Genomic DNA, 19152 nt, shown 5'->3' with positions numbered 1-19152 from the left:
TGCTTTAGAAAATAAAGTATTGTGGTGGTTTTGGTATTTCGGTTTTTATTTGTTTTGTTTTGTTTTTTTCCAGTAGAGAAATTGTATTTGTTTCATTTCATCAAATAAAAGTCATTTGCTTTAATACTTTTCAGGAAAGTAGCCTAAATTTGGAAATTTGGATGATGATAGTATAAACTAAGCTGTTACTTCAGCTTTTGAAGTTTGTATTGAATGACCGATTCTATGTGAAATGGATTTGTTACCTGGTGAATGACTTGATGTATGTTTTTGCTTTTGTACTTTGACTTTCCCTGTGAGCATTTTTATACCATAATAAATTGGTGATATCTTTCCTTTTCACAGCAAAAGAAGAAATACACGAAAACGGAAGTGTTAAACGATACTCTCAGGACTCTCCACCATACACAGCTCCCCTTTCCCCTAAGCTTCCGAGGAGTGATGCTCATCCATCTGAAGGTGATTACATTGTGTTGTAATACATATGAGGATTACGTATGATTTTGGTATTTTTAGTCAAAAGGACTGAGTATAGTGTATTTCTGTGGTATGTCTATAGCCCTTGACAGCTGAGAATGGAGATATTTATTGATCAGTGGCATGGATTTTGTGCTTATGGACGATCTACTGCAAGTTCAAGAAGTCTTTCTCCTAAACATGTCAGTCTTTTTTGTGAAATCACTCAGGCAGATAGGTGACATTTGAAGCTTCCTGTATGGCTATTTAGTAGAAAAACAATTCCCTTGAAATGGATTAGGAGATAAATTGGAAGCAACTCTAATAACTCTTGGTTTGGGCTAATGACTGTAAGAGCAAGGATGTGTTTTGATGGTACAGTTTAACTGAATGTATGGCTAGCTGCCCCTAGAAGTTGCTCTGCTCCTGCTCTCCTTGCCTCCTTGTCCGTGTAGTGCATCCCAAGCCTCCCTGCCGATGAGGTGACGAGCTGACCCAGTGAAGCACAGAAAACATTTTGGCAAAGCTAGGAGACATCTGCAGTTAGCTTCTCTGCACTGACTCATCGTGGGCTCAGATGAGCACAGGAATGGGTTGGATAAAATGCAGCCGTGGCAGGGACCAGAGCAGCAGAGCCTCTCTGTGCAGCTGACTCCAGGACAAGGAAAGCTTTTGCCTGTGCCATGGCTGAGGTGCAGTAGCTCGTGCCGATTTGTAGTCTGCCTCAGATGTGAAGTGAAGCGTGTCAGCTTAAACCTCACAGAGAGACTTAGGAAAGAGTGGTTTTACTCTGCTTTTGCTACTTGTCAAACCATGGTAACTTGTTGATGTGACTCATCCCATCTGATACTTTCTATTGCTGTGGTATATTTGCATAATATTTCCAAAGGCTTTTGAGATTAGTCATTTGTTTCTCTTTTTTTTTTTTTTTTTTTTTTTGAGTTACTGGGGTTTTGTCATTTAGCCTCAGTGTGGGCAGAATAATCTTTTTCTATGGAGAGTCATAAGGCCACACTTAAATCAGAAGAGGATATCAAATTAAAATGTTAAAGCTTATTAAAAATGGTTCTTCTTACAATTTAATATAAACACAATGTATTCACTTCAATGATGTAACTACAACAAATATAAAAATTGTCAATGCAGAGCTTTCTCTGTCTTAAATAGACCCTGGTTTAGGTCTAGAACATCTCTGCAATTAAATCAGATATTTCTAGTAAGCAACTGCGTGAATAGCTGTAAAACACATAATTCTACCTAAATTAAGTTGTTTAAATTGGAGATAAACAGATGTCTTAGACCTGCTTCTCTTATAAGAAATCTCCCTGTAAGTAAGTCGGCACGCGTGTTGTACCCTGATGAGCATTTTGATCCTGGAACCCTTTTATAGATGAAGTTGATGTATTTCTTCAAATTCATTTTAATATCAAAAATGGCAGAATGTTACAGCTAAAGGGATCCATAGCACTTTCACCTAACTAGTGGCAGTGGATGCAAAGCCAACAATTTCTGCACAGGATTATTAGAAAAATGAGTAAGGAGTCATGCCTGTTTCCATTTGCCAGCAGTGTGACAAGCTTGTTTGCTGATGGCACACCCATCATCCTTTGTTTACTTTTATGGGTCTTAATCTGAATTAATTGGTCACAAAAGCCGGGAAATATTTAAATTCTCGTTATTCTTTAGAAACAGAGAGAATTATGTATGTATATACTACAGTATATAGTATGTACGCATGCATGCATACATGTTTTCATATATACGCTATACTTATGCTTTCATACATATTTTATACGTATATACATACATACATGTATGCATGGCTTTGCAGGTTTTTGCAGGGAAATTACATCATTTTCAAAAGAAGCAAGGATGTCAAAATAAAAATATCTCATGAAGATAGACTACAATGAACCCCTACAACAACTCAGTATGATGTCCCAGAAAGCTGACACAGATGAAAAAATGTTTGAAACCTGGCAGTTACTCAAAGAAACTGCTTCAAGATTGTGAATGAACTATCTGTCCGCACAGAAAAGATAAGGAGTGTAGTACAAGACTAGCCTAGCTGTCACAAACCAGTCCAGGAGCGCAGGCAGGAGGGAAGCAAGCAGAATGGAGAAGTTAGGTTGAGTAACTCTGCAAAACTACAACACTACAGACCAATTGTGAAGGTAACCAGCAATAGTGTGAGAAGCGATGGCTTCAAGCTGCACAGGGAAAGTTCAGGTTGGATATTAGGAAATGTTTCTTCTCAGAAGGAGTGGTGAGGAAGTGGCACAGGCTGCCCAGGGAGGTGGTAGAGTCACCATCCCCGGAGGTGTTCAAGAAATGTATGGATGTGGCATTGAGGAACATGGTTAGTGGGTATGGTGTGATGGGGGATAGTGGGATTTCCACACATTGGGGGAAAAGGTATGAAAAAAGGAATGTGTCATTCGGTACTGCTGGGTTGAGGTGGGTGGTAACATTGAGGCAGATAGGAACACATAGGAAACGGGGAAATATGAGGTATTCTGTAGGGAAAAAAGAAAAAAAAGAAAAAAGAGATGTGCGATTATGTGCAGAAGAGAACAGTCTGTGGTTATATGAGTCACAGTCAGACTGTACACAAGGTGACAATATCAAAGTGCCACAATGAGAATGTCATACCACTTAAAAGGATGCGAGAAGACAATCAGAGACTCCACATGAAGTAGCTGTCTCTACACAGCTGTGGAGAAGCTCGGTAGCAGTGGTCTGATGGTCTGCAGAAAGTATGTAGGGCTGAAGAGGGAGAATCCTCTTGTTTGTGTTGGAATCCTGAGTCCGTGCACTGTTCAGGAGCTTTTATGTTCATCCAGACGCTAGATTACAACAGAGCAATGTTGTGAGGATGCTGAGCGTGTCTTTTGTCAGCGTGCAGATGTGTAGCAGTTGCTCACCATCTCTTCCTGTGAGAAGCAAGGTGTTTGCTTTGCACTGTTGCGAGCACCTCAGAGTTTGAGCTGTCCTTCACATGGTGTGTACAAGTAGAAGGAAAGTCAGTTATCTTGTAGGAGTTGTTCTGCTTCCTAACACGTTTATTTGTCATACATTTAATGGTGGTGTTCTAATTGGGACACAAAAAACCCACTATGATCTTGATGATGTACTTCTCCTGAAGGCTAAGAGCCTGACAGTAATTAAGTCATAGTTGCATAAATTTTACCTTTCTGGCTTTATAGTTTAGTTGTATTCTTGTGTATGAGAAAGTAAAACAAAGTCTCCATTATAACATATGCAGGTAGTGTATGTTTGCGTTTAAGCAATAATTAACTAATGAGGTGATAGAATGTGGAAGCAGCAAGAGGGAAGCATTTGCTTATGAGAATGGGGGTGAGAGGAGAGAGTTCTTAATGCTGTAATACATCTATGAAATGCCCTACAAATACTGTGATTAAGAACAGCAAGCAAATTTGCTTTTTCATCAGTGGAAAATAAATCTATAGTGAGATCTGCCTTCATTCGGTTATGCAGACAGCTTTATTTTTGGTCTCGAATTTTCCAATATGGGTTATTCTGTTCCTTGAAACTGTAGAAGCTTACAGTTGTCTGTGACTTCTGCAAATGTTACGGTCAGTTAAGCAGGAGGAAAATGTTTTGATTGGAAGAATCCTGCTGAAATTTCAAACTCAACACTTCTGTGTTTGTTGTAGCAATAAAATGTAAGAACTTCATTCTTAGGTGCCAGGTGGGTGCTCTGTGCTGTGTGTGCATTCTTTGTCAGTAGGGCAAAAAATACATGTGTAAACGTGCTCTAGTCTGTTTTCTTGTGAGGTTGAATGGCTGCCTTTAATAATTAGAACTGTACTGAATTTTTGTAATAGTCAGGATTGAGTTAGAAGATCGCTTTCTGACAGAATCTGCTTACAAAGATACTCTGTGTGTTTTATAAAGGCAAGCTGACGTTCTTAAAAGAAGAAATCTTTTACAGCGTGCAAGTTCTTTAAGATATGGTGATGCATTGTGGTTTAACCCAGCCGATCACTGAGCGTCACGTGGCTGTTCATTCACTGCCCCCATCTCAGTGAGATGGAGAGGAGAAATGAGGGAAAAAATGAGATAGAGAAAAAGAAAAGCATAATAATTATGGCATGTATATCTACATATACACACACATACTTGTAATCTAGATTTATAACAACGGATGCACAAGCAATTGCTCATCTCCTCTTGAGGTCTTGAAACAGTAAACGTTCGGTGCAGAAAGTCTATACCAAATTAACTTGAAAAACTGATGCTTTCCAGCTTCAGGTGAGACAATTATTCATTGATCTTTTGTACATTTCAAGTGTGCAAAAACTCACCTCTGGAAGACTGATATTTGTAGATAAAATTGATATGGCTTACTGGGCTCTGTTAGTGGCTCTTAGATGTAGTAAATTTGATGTTGTTAATGATCTTCTGCATATGGAAGTTCTACTTCTGCTGAATTTACCTGTCATTAACAGCTTGCTGCATTGTGAAATCATTAAATAGCAGCCTTTAACATATTTAACTCTGGTTTTTGAAAAGCTGAACTTCCTAATTGGGACTCATACATGTATGAACCCTTGGTGTCTGGTGCTGACTTGAGAATAAAACTTCAGTTATTACTTACAGGGCCTGCCTTACAGCATAAGATCACATGGCAGTGCCTTCTGCTTTCAGTATTTTACCAGTGCTGTGGTACAACCGGGTCTGGTTAATACCTGTTCAGATACAAGACAGAGTAAGGAAAATGTGTTTATTATTTCAGATCAGCCCTTTTTTACAAGGCATCGATTGCATACTTGGTGGTGAATGTTGGGTTCTATTGCAGATGTGATGCCATCCATGCAGTAATGGATGGAAATACATTAAAGGAGCAGCATAACAATTTATTTCACAGGGCAAAGGTCAAGAGAGTGCTGATTCCATATTACAAATCTAACAAAACTGAAGTGGCAGAAGCATTCTTTGAAGGCTTAAGCAGATGAGGGATGTTCAGTTTTCTGTTACAAAACCTAAATCAGAGAGCATTGAAATCTGTTGAATTTTGGAATAGTTGAGAGTAAGAATGTGAATTCTGTTTGTAAATTGTGATAAGTGTGCTGTTTTCCCTTTCCACCCTCCTTGCTCAGCTTCATTTTTGGGGCAAAAGTTCTAATTCATCAGTGTCGTTGAATTGCTGCACTTAACAGCGCTGACTGTGGTAATACAAGAATAATCACTTATGACTACATGGAGGCAGGAGAACACAGATAAACTAAGACTATAGCTATAACTTAATAACTTGTGAAATTTGTAGGTCCCTGTGTTCTTGCAGACAATACTTGAAAGAATTTTCAGTGTTGAGTGGAAGCAATCTGAAACTGGGTTGCACCAGTGTTCCAGTAGCTCTGTGCTTCACACGAGCTGCTGCAGGTAGGGGATCCTACAGCTCTTTGCTGGTTTCTTAGGTGTCCTGGCCTTTTCTCTTGACATCAGTGTGAAATTCTCTATAGGTTTTTGAAACAACCAATGTGTTTTGTGGCATCTGGACAACGAATTCAATATTTTAAGAAAGAGGTGTTTTGAGCATGTAATTGTTACTCAGTCATTTTGAATTAGCTGTTGTGACTACTGGTTAGCTAAGGCACTGTGGCTTTTAGCTTACATTCCATAAAATTATACTTTTTTTTTTTTATTAGCTTAGGCTAGTAGCTCTTAAATCCTGCAGTAACTTCTATAATCAACAGCCTTAGTCTGCTAGTTTTTAAAGTATCACCCAGCAATTTCTGTGTAAGGACAACGAACTCAAAATGGAGCAAAAATCATCTTTATTCTCTAACCTGTCCTGCATCTGCCTTCAAAAAAGAATCCTCAAGCAATTCTAGATAAGGATTCACAGCTGAAATTGCTTAGCTCATGGGAGGTTTCTCACATGCTGCATTGTGAGAATACTACATACTACATTGACCTTCAGTACTAACGTGGTTTGGATAGACTAATATACTATGGGCAGGTGATCTTGTGTGGATATTCTTACTGGTGGAGAGCATCTGCCTTAGCATGATTTTTCTATTGTCCGAGAACTGTAGAAGCTGTGTGCACTTAGAATCCTTTCATCAGCACTCAGATGATGCCATAAGTAGATCGTATCGTATTGTGAACAGGATGAAAAAGGTTGAGGCTACTTAAACTTGAGGAACTCTGAGAAAAAGAGGTCTTGTTTTAATCTGTTTTTATAGGTTACATCTCTGGTGGTGATGGCACAGTGTTCTCTGAGTTCTACTCCATATTGTTTTCTCATGGCTTTTTCATAGAATCATAGAATGGCTTGGGTTGAAAAGCAGGCTAGATGAATTGAAAGGGAGTGGATTGGGATAGTATAGCTGCTGGACAGAAACACCTATTTTAAAACATGATCATCATATGAAGTATGCCAGCTTTCCCACCTTGTGTATGTGCCCTGAGGAGCTATGTTAAGATAAGCTTAAGATAATGGCAGGACAAGGGGAAATGGCTTTAAGTTGAGGGAGGGAGGATTTAGGTTGAGTATCAGGGGAAGTTCTTTACAGAGTGAATGGTGAGGTGCTGGAACAGGCTGCCCAGAGAGGCTGTGGACACCCCTCTTCCTGGAGGTGTTCAAGGCCAGTTGGATGAGGTCCTGGGCAGCCTGGTCTAATATTTAATAGGGAGGTTGGTGGCCCTGCATATGGTGGAGGGGTTGGAGCTTCATGATCTTTGAGGGTCCCTTCCAACCCAAGCCATTCTATGATTTTCTGATTCTAAGCTCAAATGCTAGTGTCTTGGGGATCAAAGCAGAGTTTCTCTTTGCCATCCCTATTTACAGTTGCTTAACTAGGATCTGTAGTATCAGAAAGAAACCTGGGATATAATTGGAGTAAATGCAATTAAATTCTTCTGTAAAATAGTCAATTTAAAACCCTTTATGCCTTGAGCGATCATGGAAAGAGTGACATAAAATGATTATTTAACGGATGTATTTGGGATCTCTGCTTGATTACTATAAAAAGATTCCTTCATAAGACATTGTATGGAGTTGGCTGATATTTGCTGAAATACTCCTTTTGAAACTTTCTGTTGTGGAATATTGCTTCCAGTATTTCATCATACCTTTAAAAACTTATGAAGTTTCAATCTACAAGTTTTGGACTCCTTCATAGTGCTTTTCTGTAGCCATTTGAAGTATTACTTCTGCCTTTCAGTCTTGCACTGAGACTTCATTTGGTGGTCTCATTCTCTACTGATCTAATTTTCTCGTTTGTTTCCTTTAATATTATAGTGCTTATCATTGATTGTGTCTGTTAGTATCTCTGAAATTCTATAGAAAGATGGCTATTGCTTTCCTTTTAGCAAGTTGCTGCAGCTACTTCAAGCCGACAAATAAAAGTTTGCTTTCTCCAAAAACCTCAGTAGCCACTGCTTTGCTTTTTTGATACAGATCAAACTAGAAAGTTTATCATTATTGTCTTGAGGATTGTGTACTTGAAAGAGAAGGGCTTGTGGACTTAAAAGCTTCTTTTTGCCATAAGTGTTGTGTTTAATAGAAGATGTTATGGTGGATTGCATGTCTTGCTTTACTGAATTCACTAAGTAGGGAACCGGTTCTCTGGGTGTCTTTGTTCCACTTTGGGATAATGTTGCCTGAAGATCATAACTGTGAAATACACCTCAAGTTCTTCACTAAACTCCAGTTTTATACAGACTTCAGGAGAGAGAACGTAATTGCTAATAGAACAAGTTAAACGTGCTTAAAAAGCTCTCTGTGTGTTTTTTGTTGCTGTGGTTTGTTTGTTTGTGGAAAATACTCTTCCTTTATTTAATTCTGGAATTTTCCCAAGAAATTATTGGAAGTTGTCATATAAGAAGAGTAATAAAGAGCATATTCTAGGAACTTGTTTCACAGATTGTACCAGTTACCCCCAAGAATATGCTGCTCCACTAGCATATGTTTTATAACTTTCATAGAGTAATTTTCAAGATGGTAATGTGGAGTTTACACTTCTGTGAACCTGTTAGCTATATTTTCCAGCTCTTAACTCTCTTGCCAAAGCAGCATTTGTTTCATGCAGATTTTTGCATCAGGCTTCCAACTTCTTCCTCAGGCTAGATGTTGGCCTAGTGCAAGTGGAGCTGAGAACATACAATGATGAGAGAATGGAGTGGTGTTCCCACTGATGTTTAACGACTCGTAGTTGCAGCATTGTGATCAGACTGTATTGTGTTAGTGTGCATGTGAGTCTAGGATTTACAGCCTTCTGCAGCTCTGCATGTAGTCTCTTCAGTTTTTTGTGATGGCTGTTGTCTCCAAACATATGGAGATCTACAGATGATAATTGTCCTCTTGCATATGAAGTTAGAGACTCCCTCTACTGTGTAGAACAAATTAAACATTTGCTAGTTAACATGAGAGGTTTTTTTATGTTAAAAAATTCTTTTTATATTTATAAAAAATAGAAACATAATGCACTCCTAAACAAATTCTCAGAAGATAACCATTAAGAAAGATAATGAAAATGCTTGACTGAGATTGCATATGTGTTAATGCTAATATCAGACAATGAAAAAAAAATCAAACCTTATGTCCACATCCTGCTCATAATATTTAACATATACAGCTGAGATGATTTATGGAAGACTGTCTCAAACTTGTCTATTAGACATTTTACTGGAAATTTTTTAATGTAGTAAAGGACCAGTGATTACTTGAGAATGACTATTCTTCAGTAAGTCTTGTCTCACAGGAGACTTGTTAACAGGCTTGGAGCTTGTTATTATCTTCAAGAGAACATAGCAAGGACTTAAATAACAAAGCTACAAAGCCCATCGTTTTGAACAGATTGATGCTTTTGTTTTCTGTAGCAGAAACGTTACGTATAGAAGAAAACTGCACTTCCAAAGAGCATCGCTTTTCTGAGGACTCTATGGATTCTGCACTTAATTCAGTAAATCTGTCAAGCCCAGCCCGTCGAAATTCCACTGAATATCGTACTTCGGGGAGTGCAGCATATTACAGGAATTCCTTTCAGCCAGTGACTGCTACCTCAAATTCAGCCCCGATCCTGCGCCGGCTGTCATTGAGCTCTGCTGGGAACAGCAGTTACTATGAAGTCAGTAGGAATCGAATACAGAGGAGGATTGAAGGTATGCTATATGCCTGAACTTTCCAAAGTATGTAACAGCTTTTATGAACATGCAAAGTCCGTGAGTTATGAACAAAGAAGTTCTTTGCCACAGAAAATACGTTACATATGGAGTGAGATGTTGTGCTGTTGCCAAGCACATCAGGCTTGCTAATGTAACTTCAAATGCAGAACTTAAGCGTGCTAGAACTAATACCATGGTACAAGCCAGAGGAGTCTTGTCTGCTGCTCTTTCCTCTCACTGCTGTCGTGGACCCTGCAACAGGCTGGATTGGACAGTGCTGGTTAAACACAGCTTGTTTCCTGAGCATTTTATCAATTATTTCTGTATTGCTGATATACAGATATAGGGTTTTTTCCTGTTCCTCTGCACAGTTGAATTTCCATTTGCCACTTTCCCAGATACTGGCATCTTGGGACCTGGGAACCAAACACAAGTCAAACTAATCCCTCTAGGTATGTCATAATGCTGGTTTTTATGTTGCTGTAATTATCTGCAGTTGTATAGAGTATTTAAGACAAATGGAACTGTTTGGTATTACGGTTTGGTACATGAAAGAAAATAAAACATCCTTTATTTTAATATATGATAAAGAATGAATAATAAAAGCCTATTGTTAAGAATGTCATATGTAAAATGAAATGTGTTAGTCCTGTACAGACTAGTGATACTTCTTCTTTTCACAATATTCTTACGCTGAAAGCTGCAAGTTCCACAACTGGACCAGATCTGAATTCACTTAAAAGGGAACCTTCAAGAATATTGAATAAGGGGGTGGTGATGGTTTACCAAAGCAAATGGTGATGTGGCAAGTTCTGTGATTAACTTATGGTTCCAGTCTGCACAGATACAAAGCTCCAAGGCCAAAATTTTGCTAGAAGAAGTGAAGTCAATCACATTCTCTTCTCATGAATACTATTTACATTTTGTAAAAACAATTGAGAAGCAAAAAACATCTGTGAACTGATCGGTGAACTGTCACCCAGTCATAACAACATTCACACAGTATTACATAATCTTGTATACACCTAAAATACATTGGGAATTTCCCTCAAGAAGCATTGATCAGTTTTTATCTTTCTGCCATTCAACAAGACCTGGACAGGGTGGAAAGGGAGAGAAAAAACCTTACGAGGTTCAACAAGGGCAAGTGCAGAGTCCTACATCTGGGGAAGAGTATCTTCTGCATGTATCAGTACAGGTTAGGGTCTGACTTGCTGGAAAGAAGCACTGCAGAGAAAGGCCTGGGTGTCCCTGTAGACAGCAGGGTGACCACAAACCAGCAATGTGGCCTTGTGGTCAAGAAGGCCAATGGTATCCTGGGATGCATTAAAAAGAATGTGGCCAGCAGGTTGAGTGAGGTGATCTCCCTTCTCTTCTCTACCTTGGTGAGGCCACATCTGGAGTGCTGTGTCCAGTTCTGGGCTCCTCACTTCAAGAAATACAGAACTTCTGGAGAGAGCCCAGTGGAGGGCCACAGAGATGATGAGGGGCCTGGAGCATCTCCTGTATGAGGAAAGGCTGAGACCTGGGGCTGTTCAGCCTGAAGAAGAGAAGGCTGAGAGAGGATATTATCAATGCTTATAAATACCAAAAGGGTGGGAGTCAAGTAGATGGGGCCAGGCTCTTGCCTGTGGAGCCCAGTGACAGAACAAGGAGCAGGGGACACAAACTGGAATAAATGACGTTCCATTTGAACACAAGGAAGAACTTCTTTACTGGGAGGGTGACAGTGCCCAGGAACAGACTGCCCAGAGAGGTGGTGGAGTCTCCTCTGGAGATATTCAAAACTCATCTGGACGTTTTCCTGTAACTTACTGTAGGGAACCAGCTTTGTTAGACTCAATGACTTGCAGAGATTCTTTCCAACCACTGCAGTTTCCCCTTGAGAAAATGTCGTTCTCCAATTTTTCAGTTTAAAAGGAAATTACATCCTAATTCAAAAAGTCTTGTTTATTTTTAGGAAGAGACAGATCTCTTGGTAAATAATGACAGAACAGTCTGTCTGAGCTTTCATAATACCTTTACTGAAGAACTGATTAGAATTTCTCCAGCACATACATATGAGAGTTTACCTGATAAGAAACATCTAGAATGACCACAAATCCATTTCCTATCTTCTGAAAGCAAAGTATTATTTACTAACCAGCTAACTGCAGGAGAAGACGCTTAACAGAATAGAAATTTATGTTCTTAACATGCTCCTTTTTGAAGAAAATGGTAGAAAAGAAAGAAGTGAGGAATAGAGGATACTTAAACCAACCTGGATCCACTAGAAAACTTCAAAGTAGGGACAGTTACAAAAGCTCAGCTATTCCATTGAGGGAGTAAGCACAAAAAGAAAGACTGAAGCCTTGAGCTAGCAGTTTGTCAGAAAACAGTCTTAAATATGCGCAAGGGTGGAAAGAGACTTCGTATTTCCTTAAATGCAAGCAGATTGAAACAGTTTCTTTTGATTTCTGTATCTGTGATTTTCATAAGCAGTTACAAGAACGGTGTTCTCAGATTGGATATTATGAGTAAATGCTTGTGTTGCATTTAAGGAAATAATAAACAGCAACTATTTCTCATCCAAGAAAAAGACAAACACGTAAACTGAATGAGCAGCTTATATACAATCCATAGGCTTGTGGATTGTGGATCCCTTTGACCTGCCTCATACCTCTGAGGAATGCTGACAGATTTTATATTTTGCACTAGGTTGCATTTTATATTTTTAAAAATGTTGAAATCTTCTGATTTATGCCTTTTTCTCCTTTATTTTCCACAAAAGTCAAAACTAATGTCAGCCTTGCAGGCACAGCAGAGGTGCATGAAGCTATTCAGACTAAAGATGCAGGCACAAATGAAGGAAGCCTGGGGAGTTGAGCTCTATCAACTGATGCCAGCCCTGTGCAAATTCTCCCCGCATTCTGCTGAATGCTGGGATTTCATAAACGTTGGGAATTAACAGTTTCTTTAACCCAAGGTTATCATGTTAGAATGTTAAGAGTCCCACAGCCCTAAAATGCTTCTTTGAAAATAACACGTGAAGAAAGTGTTTTCTGCTGACTACTAGACTGATGATAATGGTTAGCATTGAAACTTTCATTCTTCCATACAGTTTTTGGTAAGGCTTCTCCAGGCAAGATTTCTCCCCCACCCCCCATAAAAAATTATACAAGAATGTAATGAAATGGATGTAAAAGACAGAACAGCTTTTAAATATTTTAAATACCGCTATTATTTTGGCTTCTCATGGAAAACCAGCATTACTGCAACTGTCTTTGTTTTAAATAATCTGGGCTTCATTTCATCCTGTTGTACTACTGCAGTAACATTAATCCCTATCATTTTACAATTTGACACCATTGTTTAATTTCAACCACAGATATAAAATAGAATTAAGAAATAATGAAGTAGCCATATTTTCTGATACTGAAAAATCACTACTCCTTCCAGTTTCAAATCACAATCTTCTTCCAATTCTATTTCACTTATTTTCCTTATTTTCATTTAAACCTAAAAATTGGGAAATAAAAATAAAGCTATTTAATAAATGGTATAATAGCGCATTGGACAGCTACCAGTATGCTTAATCACTTTTTATAGCTTAATTTTGATGCTTGAAATACAAGTGACAACGAAGTAGAAAAAACAGAAAGACAAATTGTGCTTTATGATACTGATGTTCCTCTTTTATGAGACTGCTGCTGCCATAAATGCAGAGACTAGCAAGATGCACGTAGCTAAACTATTTTCTGAACTGTTTGTATTAATAACGTAACACTCCTTCCCTGGGTACCTGGTAAACCAAGACAAGTAAAGCTTATGGGAAGTACTTCTGTGTTTTAAACATGCATCAATATATTACAGTCTTATCTGACTCTTCCATTTTTTAATTTCAAATCTGAGCATCAAAACAGCATGATTTACTAAACTTCAGAAAGCACAATTCAGACTTCAACTCAGAAATCTCAACTTTTGCAGCTGATACAATCTATTTCCTTCTGCCAGAAACCTTTAGCACTTCCTTTTTTTTTTTCCTCTAATCTGGCACTTTGACAATTTGTTTTTGGCTAGACCTTGTTGTGACTATTCTTATCAACAGACAGGTGCTTTTTTCCTATCGTGTAAGAAAAAAAAAAAAGAAAAAAATCAGTCATAAAATAACCCAAGTCAGAAGGGACCCACAAGGATCATGGAGTCCAACCCCTGGCTCCACTCAGCACCACCCAAAATCAAACGCAACGTCTGAGAGTTCTGAACTCCAGCACTTGGGCCGTGCCCACAGCCCTGTGCATCCCGTTCGATGCCCACCGCCCTGTGGTGCAGCCCCTTTCCCTGAGCCCCAGCTGCCCTCCCCTGACACAGCTCCATGCTGTTCCCTCGGGCCCTGTCGCTGTCACACAGAGCAGAGCTCAGCGCTGCCCCTCCGCTCCCTGTGAGGAGCTGCAGCCGCCATCAGGCCTCCCCTCAGCTCCTCTGCTCTGCGCTGAGCCAACCTCAGCTCCTCCTCGTATGTGTTGACCTCTAAAAAAAAGCCCCACTTTAAACCTGGACAGACTTGTCAAGCAGGTTTCTTCGACCGAAACTCTTCAGGTGGAACTTGGTTTCAGATTAATACATCTAAATTCAGATATCTGCACATGAGTTAGGTGTTCAAGCTACTATTACAGTCAGCAGAGCTGGAGATCCCTGAGCTACCATTAGCTCCAGAAATTACCGTGTTCCCCTAACAACAACATTTAAGAACCCCTAGATATCTGCAGCACTCCCATGGTGTTGGCAGAAATGGCAGAGAATTTATAGAGATGCATACCTCCTCAAGCAGAAAGCAGAGGTTACTAAGGCACACTACCCCAGGTATCACCAATAGCAGTAGAACCTTGTGCTTAGGCAACTCAAGTACACCTTTCACCCCCCACACGAATATTAAACATTACCATCATAGCATCCCCCCCCCCTTTTTTTTTTCTTTCTTTCCTTTTAAATTGTCTTTATCTCAGGCCCACGAGATGCATGGAAATCACATTTGGATTTTCCAGTCATGAGTAAAAACAGATTTTTAGAAACATTTTTGTGCTGTTGGTTTTGTTTTAAAACTAAATAAAAAAGAAATTAATTCACAATTGTCTCCATTTATTATTGATATTCAAGTTTTGAATTGAAATCTGCTTTTTCCCATTCTGGGCATGCAAAGTAGTACAACACTGTCTTGTCCATGCAATTTAATATGTAAAAAGGAAACGTTTTGCCTGGTAAACTGGCCACAACTCACTGTATTTTTTGCTATCCAACAATTTGTCTACAGTAACTTCGAGTTTCCCATTCCAAGTCCTTCATATGATATCTCCTTTTTCTCCCAAGTAGTAATAAGGGTCAGAAATACTACTTTCATTTTTCAGAATTTTAGTAATAGTATTTAGTATTTAGATTGTTCCCTAGGGAAGGGATGATTGAACAGGAAACAGCACAACCCCTGTATTTTATAGCCTTTGTTCCTTGGTTACTTTTTTGATTAAGATAACTATATACATACTATAATATGGAAGGGGGGTGAAGGGGGAGGAGGGAATTATTTTTCCCCAACAATGTATTTTTGTAAATGCTGTAACATTTTTGCTCTTTCACGTTTTCCCTCCTGCCCTCAGACTCATTTTTGCTGACAACCCTGTGCTCTCAAAGCCATGTTCTCGGCTAATATTATAACAGGGAAGCTCTCTATAGGTGCCAGTTGCTTCTCTTTTCTTATCATCAATTTTTAGTTAGTTTTAGCATCATAATAGAGAAGAATTATTTTCCTGACTTGCCACCAACCACTTCTCACTTCTGACACTCTACCAAACTGATGGATGTTCTACATAAAGCAACACTTTCCTTCTTCCCTTTTGATTTAGTAGATTTTTTTTTATTTTAATGTTTGTTTCAGTCTACATGTTGAAATAGGTTTTACTGGGCACCTTTACTTCTCAAACTTTCTGCATTCAGGTTTGTAAAGAAAGGCAGACTTTTCTTCTCCAAGATCAGACAGACAGCACATTCTTTGGCCAACAAATTCTTGTTTCTTAACAATACTGACATTTTGCTCTGCCAAGCATTTAAAACTGCATTCCTTTTAGAGACCTTCTCTTCGTTACAGTCTATATGTAACTGTGATACATATTTTCTCTGTATTTGGGAAAACCTAATAACAGATACAATTTACCACCAAAAATATTTGCAGTCATGACTTCATCATAGACTTTTTCCTACTTTTCCAGTACTTGTTTGATACTTTCTTTTTCTAGTAAGCAAAAATTCTAAGCCCTTGTCCTCCAGTAACTGTCTTTCATTTTCTGATACATTCAAAGATAACCTTTGGAGGCATGCCTTTTTCTGGGAAGCCAAGTTCTAACAGCAGAAAAAATTTCAAAGGCTGTATGGAGAGCATCAACTACAATGGCAATAATATCACTGACCTTGCTAGAAGGAAGAAATTGGAACCTTCTAATGTGGTAAGAACATAACTTTATCATCATCTGAACTTCTGCTTCTCCTTCTAAGGAAAGTTTGTGAGTGTGTGTGACAGATGTTCTGAAATCATATAATACATAAAACAAAGTTTGTCACATGCCTGAAGATTTCATTATACATACTTTTATGATTTTTTTTTTGTTTGTTTGTTGGTTTGTTTTTAATATCTGGGAACCTGTTTCTGCTGGGATTTAAGTTTCAGCTTTACAGAATTAGCCTTCAGCATCAGATGAATGTTTTTTAAAGGAAAACCAGTAGATCAGTATATACATTTTTGCTTTCATCTTATAGTAACCCAAAACTAGGATAGACAATATTTATTGTTAAATCAATTGCAGTGTGTCAAGGATCTAAATCCTGTTATCTTCCATCCCCACAGAGCAAGTTGCGTGGGTGTGCAAAATCATTAGAAAGGGAAGGCTCAGAGCCATTTTATGGGAGCTCCGTAAAGCATCAAGATACTAAACTTTGAAACTGTTATTTAGCTTATTAACATTACAGGGATTATTAACATTACATTCTATTTTTTTCTCTCCAAAGCATTCATAGTTGCTTTCATGTTTAAACTTGTGTCTTTCTGTAAGGGTTGATCAGGAAATCACTTTAATTTCTGTATTTTTAAGAATCTAGGCGTTCGTAAAATACTTGGTGGATTACATGAGCAATGTGGGTAGGAAATAAATGTATTATTACCCTGAATTTGAGATAGATCTGTTCAAGGCTTTCTTCTGTACAGTACTGCAGCCTTCACAAAGCCCTGCTCACAGTATGTATAGTTTGATTACTGCTTTTTTCTTTACGTATTTTGCATAGTACATAACAGTAATGAAGAATAAGATATAAGATAAACATGTACAGTAGAAATAAAGTGCAATGATTCTTCTTGGACAGATGCGCAACTTCTGAGATGTCTGTAGGACAAATTCCAGCTTTTGAAAAGCATAGCACAGCTAACAGTTCTGTAGAGTGCCTATAAACTCCTCTTTCTGGTTTATTTGGATGTGAATTTTCTGTTTGCTTGTTTTGTTTGTTAGTTGATTACATTCTGTTGCCTGTGACATTAAAGCAAAATCTACATATGTAGATTTGGTAGTGTTAGAGGTTTACCACTAAACTGTGGCATGCTAGTTTAATCTGATTCACCTATAATGATAATGATTCACTTCTGAGAATATAAAAACAGAAGTGAACTTTGCTTTCAGATGAATTATTTAAATTTCTTCTGCTCTTCAAAAACAGAATCAGTTTCACTTATGAAATCAACATGGATGTTTATGTTTCTTACAAAAAAACTTTTATTCTTCTAGTTTTGAACCTGATTTAGCATGAAAAATACTAAGCTGAAACTACTATTTTTGTTAACCACGTTTATGTTAATGGCACTTAAGCAATCCAACCAGGATCAAAGCTCCATTGTAGGAACTGTGCAGATGCATAGCAGTAGACATATCCTGCCCTAAAGAAAAAGCAAAAATAAATAACGTAATGAAATGGAACACAAAGTAATTGGTAAAGTTATAAGAAGCGTCATAGGGGGGAAAAAAAATAGATGGACAAAGAATAAAAAAGAGGTTTGAGACAAAAATAAAAATGTTCTTACTGTCAGATTTCAGAAGTTGTACAAGGAAAAGGAGTAAAAAATTAAATTTATACAACGAGGATGTCCAGAAAATCTAAGAAGTTAATCTTGATTTTACATTGAACAAAAATAGAATGAATAAAAATCCTTAGGTCTCACAAATACGTATGTTATGATCATAAATGCACCATTAAGAGTCTTTCAACATCTTCTTAAGCAATTTATTCATTTTATCTTTAGAAGGTAACAGTGTGGAGCAAAAAAGTTTTGCAGTCCTCTGTGATAGAACAAGTGGCAGCAAACCTTGGAGGAGAATGAGTAAGATGGATGGCCTTAAACAGTTTTTGCTTTTATTAATGGAGCCTGATTTGTTTTCACAGAAATGAGGCAAATAATAAACATACACAAAAAGGAGAGTAGGAGATAGAAGGACAACAAGAAAAAAAAAATGGAGTGTCAAATTTTCTCCCAAATGGACTTGCAAGAGTTGACAGTGACTTACTAGAGCATTAATTTCTTCTTTACAGCTTTATTCAGGTCTAAGACAGAAAAAAAAGAACATGCACACGAGTCTTCCAATCCATATTTTCTATGTTATTTAAAGTAATAAGGTTATGTATGGTATTTTATGTTGGTTTCATTTACATTTACAGGTACTAAAATCTAACAAGTTTCTCAAAACCTGTAACAGAAAAATGCTGAGAAGAATCAAATTTATTGCTCTCTCTCTTCACATACATTGGGCTTATGATCCTCCCACTTCAGTGGCTGCTCTTCCATGTATTACTGAGTGCAATCATGTACAAATACAAGATAAACATTTTCTTTAAAGTATTTATAGTATGTTGCGCTCAAATAAATATTTGAGAAAAATAAAGAAATAACCTGACAGCTATTAATCAGAGTTTTATTGCCTTTAATATATGATCCATCCTGATATAGCAATTATTGTTGTTTTAGTAAATGCATTACCTCACTTTTACAGGTTTATTTTCAGCCAGTATATATATCCTTTTGCTCAACACAACAGAGAACTTTCCAATAGCCAAAAAACATTCTGCCTTTAAATTAAATTAATCTTCTTGGAAATATTACTCTTCCAACTCTCCTGTTCTGTATGTCAGCTACTGCTCAAAGCTGTCTACTGTTCCTCCTGTTAACCATACAGTTATTAAAACTTGGTATATGAATACCTTTTCATCATATTTATCCACAATAAATGAATGAGACTTCTCCCCATAGAATCTTTCTATGAAACTTTCCATCCCTCTGTCTTTCTGCTAAATCTCAAATAATCTGAACTGCAGTTCATTTAGATATTAGACCTCGGGTTCAGATAACATCCTTGAGGTAATAAAATGTTACTGTCTGACAGATCTAAAGTGATATTTTTCCTGTAGAAAATTCCATGGGGCACTTACACTGAAACTGAGAAGTGTTTTTCCTTCTCTTGCTGAGTGAGGGTTTAAATAGGAAATGCATATACACAG

The 19152-nt window shown here is 37.9% G+C and overlaps 1 protein-coding gene across 1 annotated transcript in view; it reads left to right on the top strand.

Moving 5' to 3' along the window:
* The window catches only part of LOC149915080 (uncharacterized), a 59585-nt gene extending 40817 nt beyond the window's left edge, over nt 1-18768 (top strand). Inside the window, exons 9-12 of the mRNA XM_090123777.1 lie at nt 346-459; nt 9307-9588; nt 15921-16064; nt 18316-18768. Coding sequence (XP_089979903.1) covers nt 346-459; nt 9307-9588; nt 15921-15964 — 440 coding nt within the window. The 3' untranslated portion in view covers nt 15965-16064; nt 18316-18768. The remainder of the gene's footprint in view (nt 1-345; nt 460-9306; nt 9589-15920; nt 16065-18315) is intronic.
* Nucleotides 18769-19152: the final 384 nt, after the last annotated feature.

The sequence above is a fragment of the Phasianus colchicus genome, chromosome 24, assembly GCF_987193195.1.
Source record: "Phasianus colchicus chromosome 24, bPhaCol1.hap1.1, whole genome shotgun sequence".
In the NCBI taxonomy this organism is placed as follows: domain Eukaryota; kingdom Metazoa; phylum Chordata; class Aves; order Galliformes; family Phasianidae; genus Phasianus; species Phasianus colchicus.
This window is presented reverse-complemented; position numbering and strand designations above follow the sequence as displayed.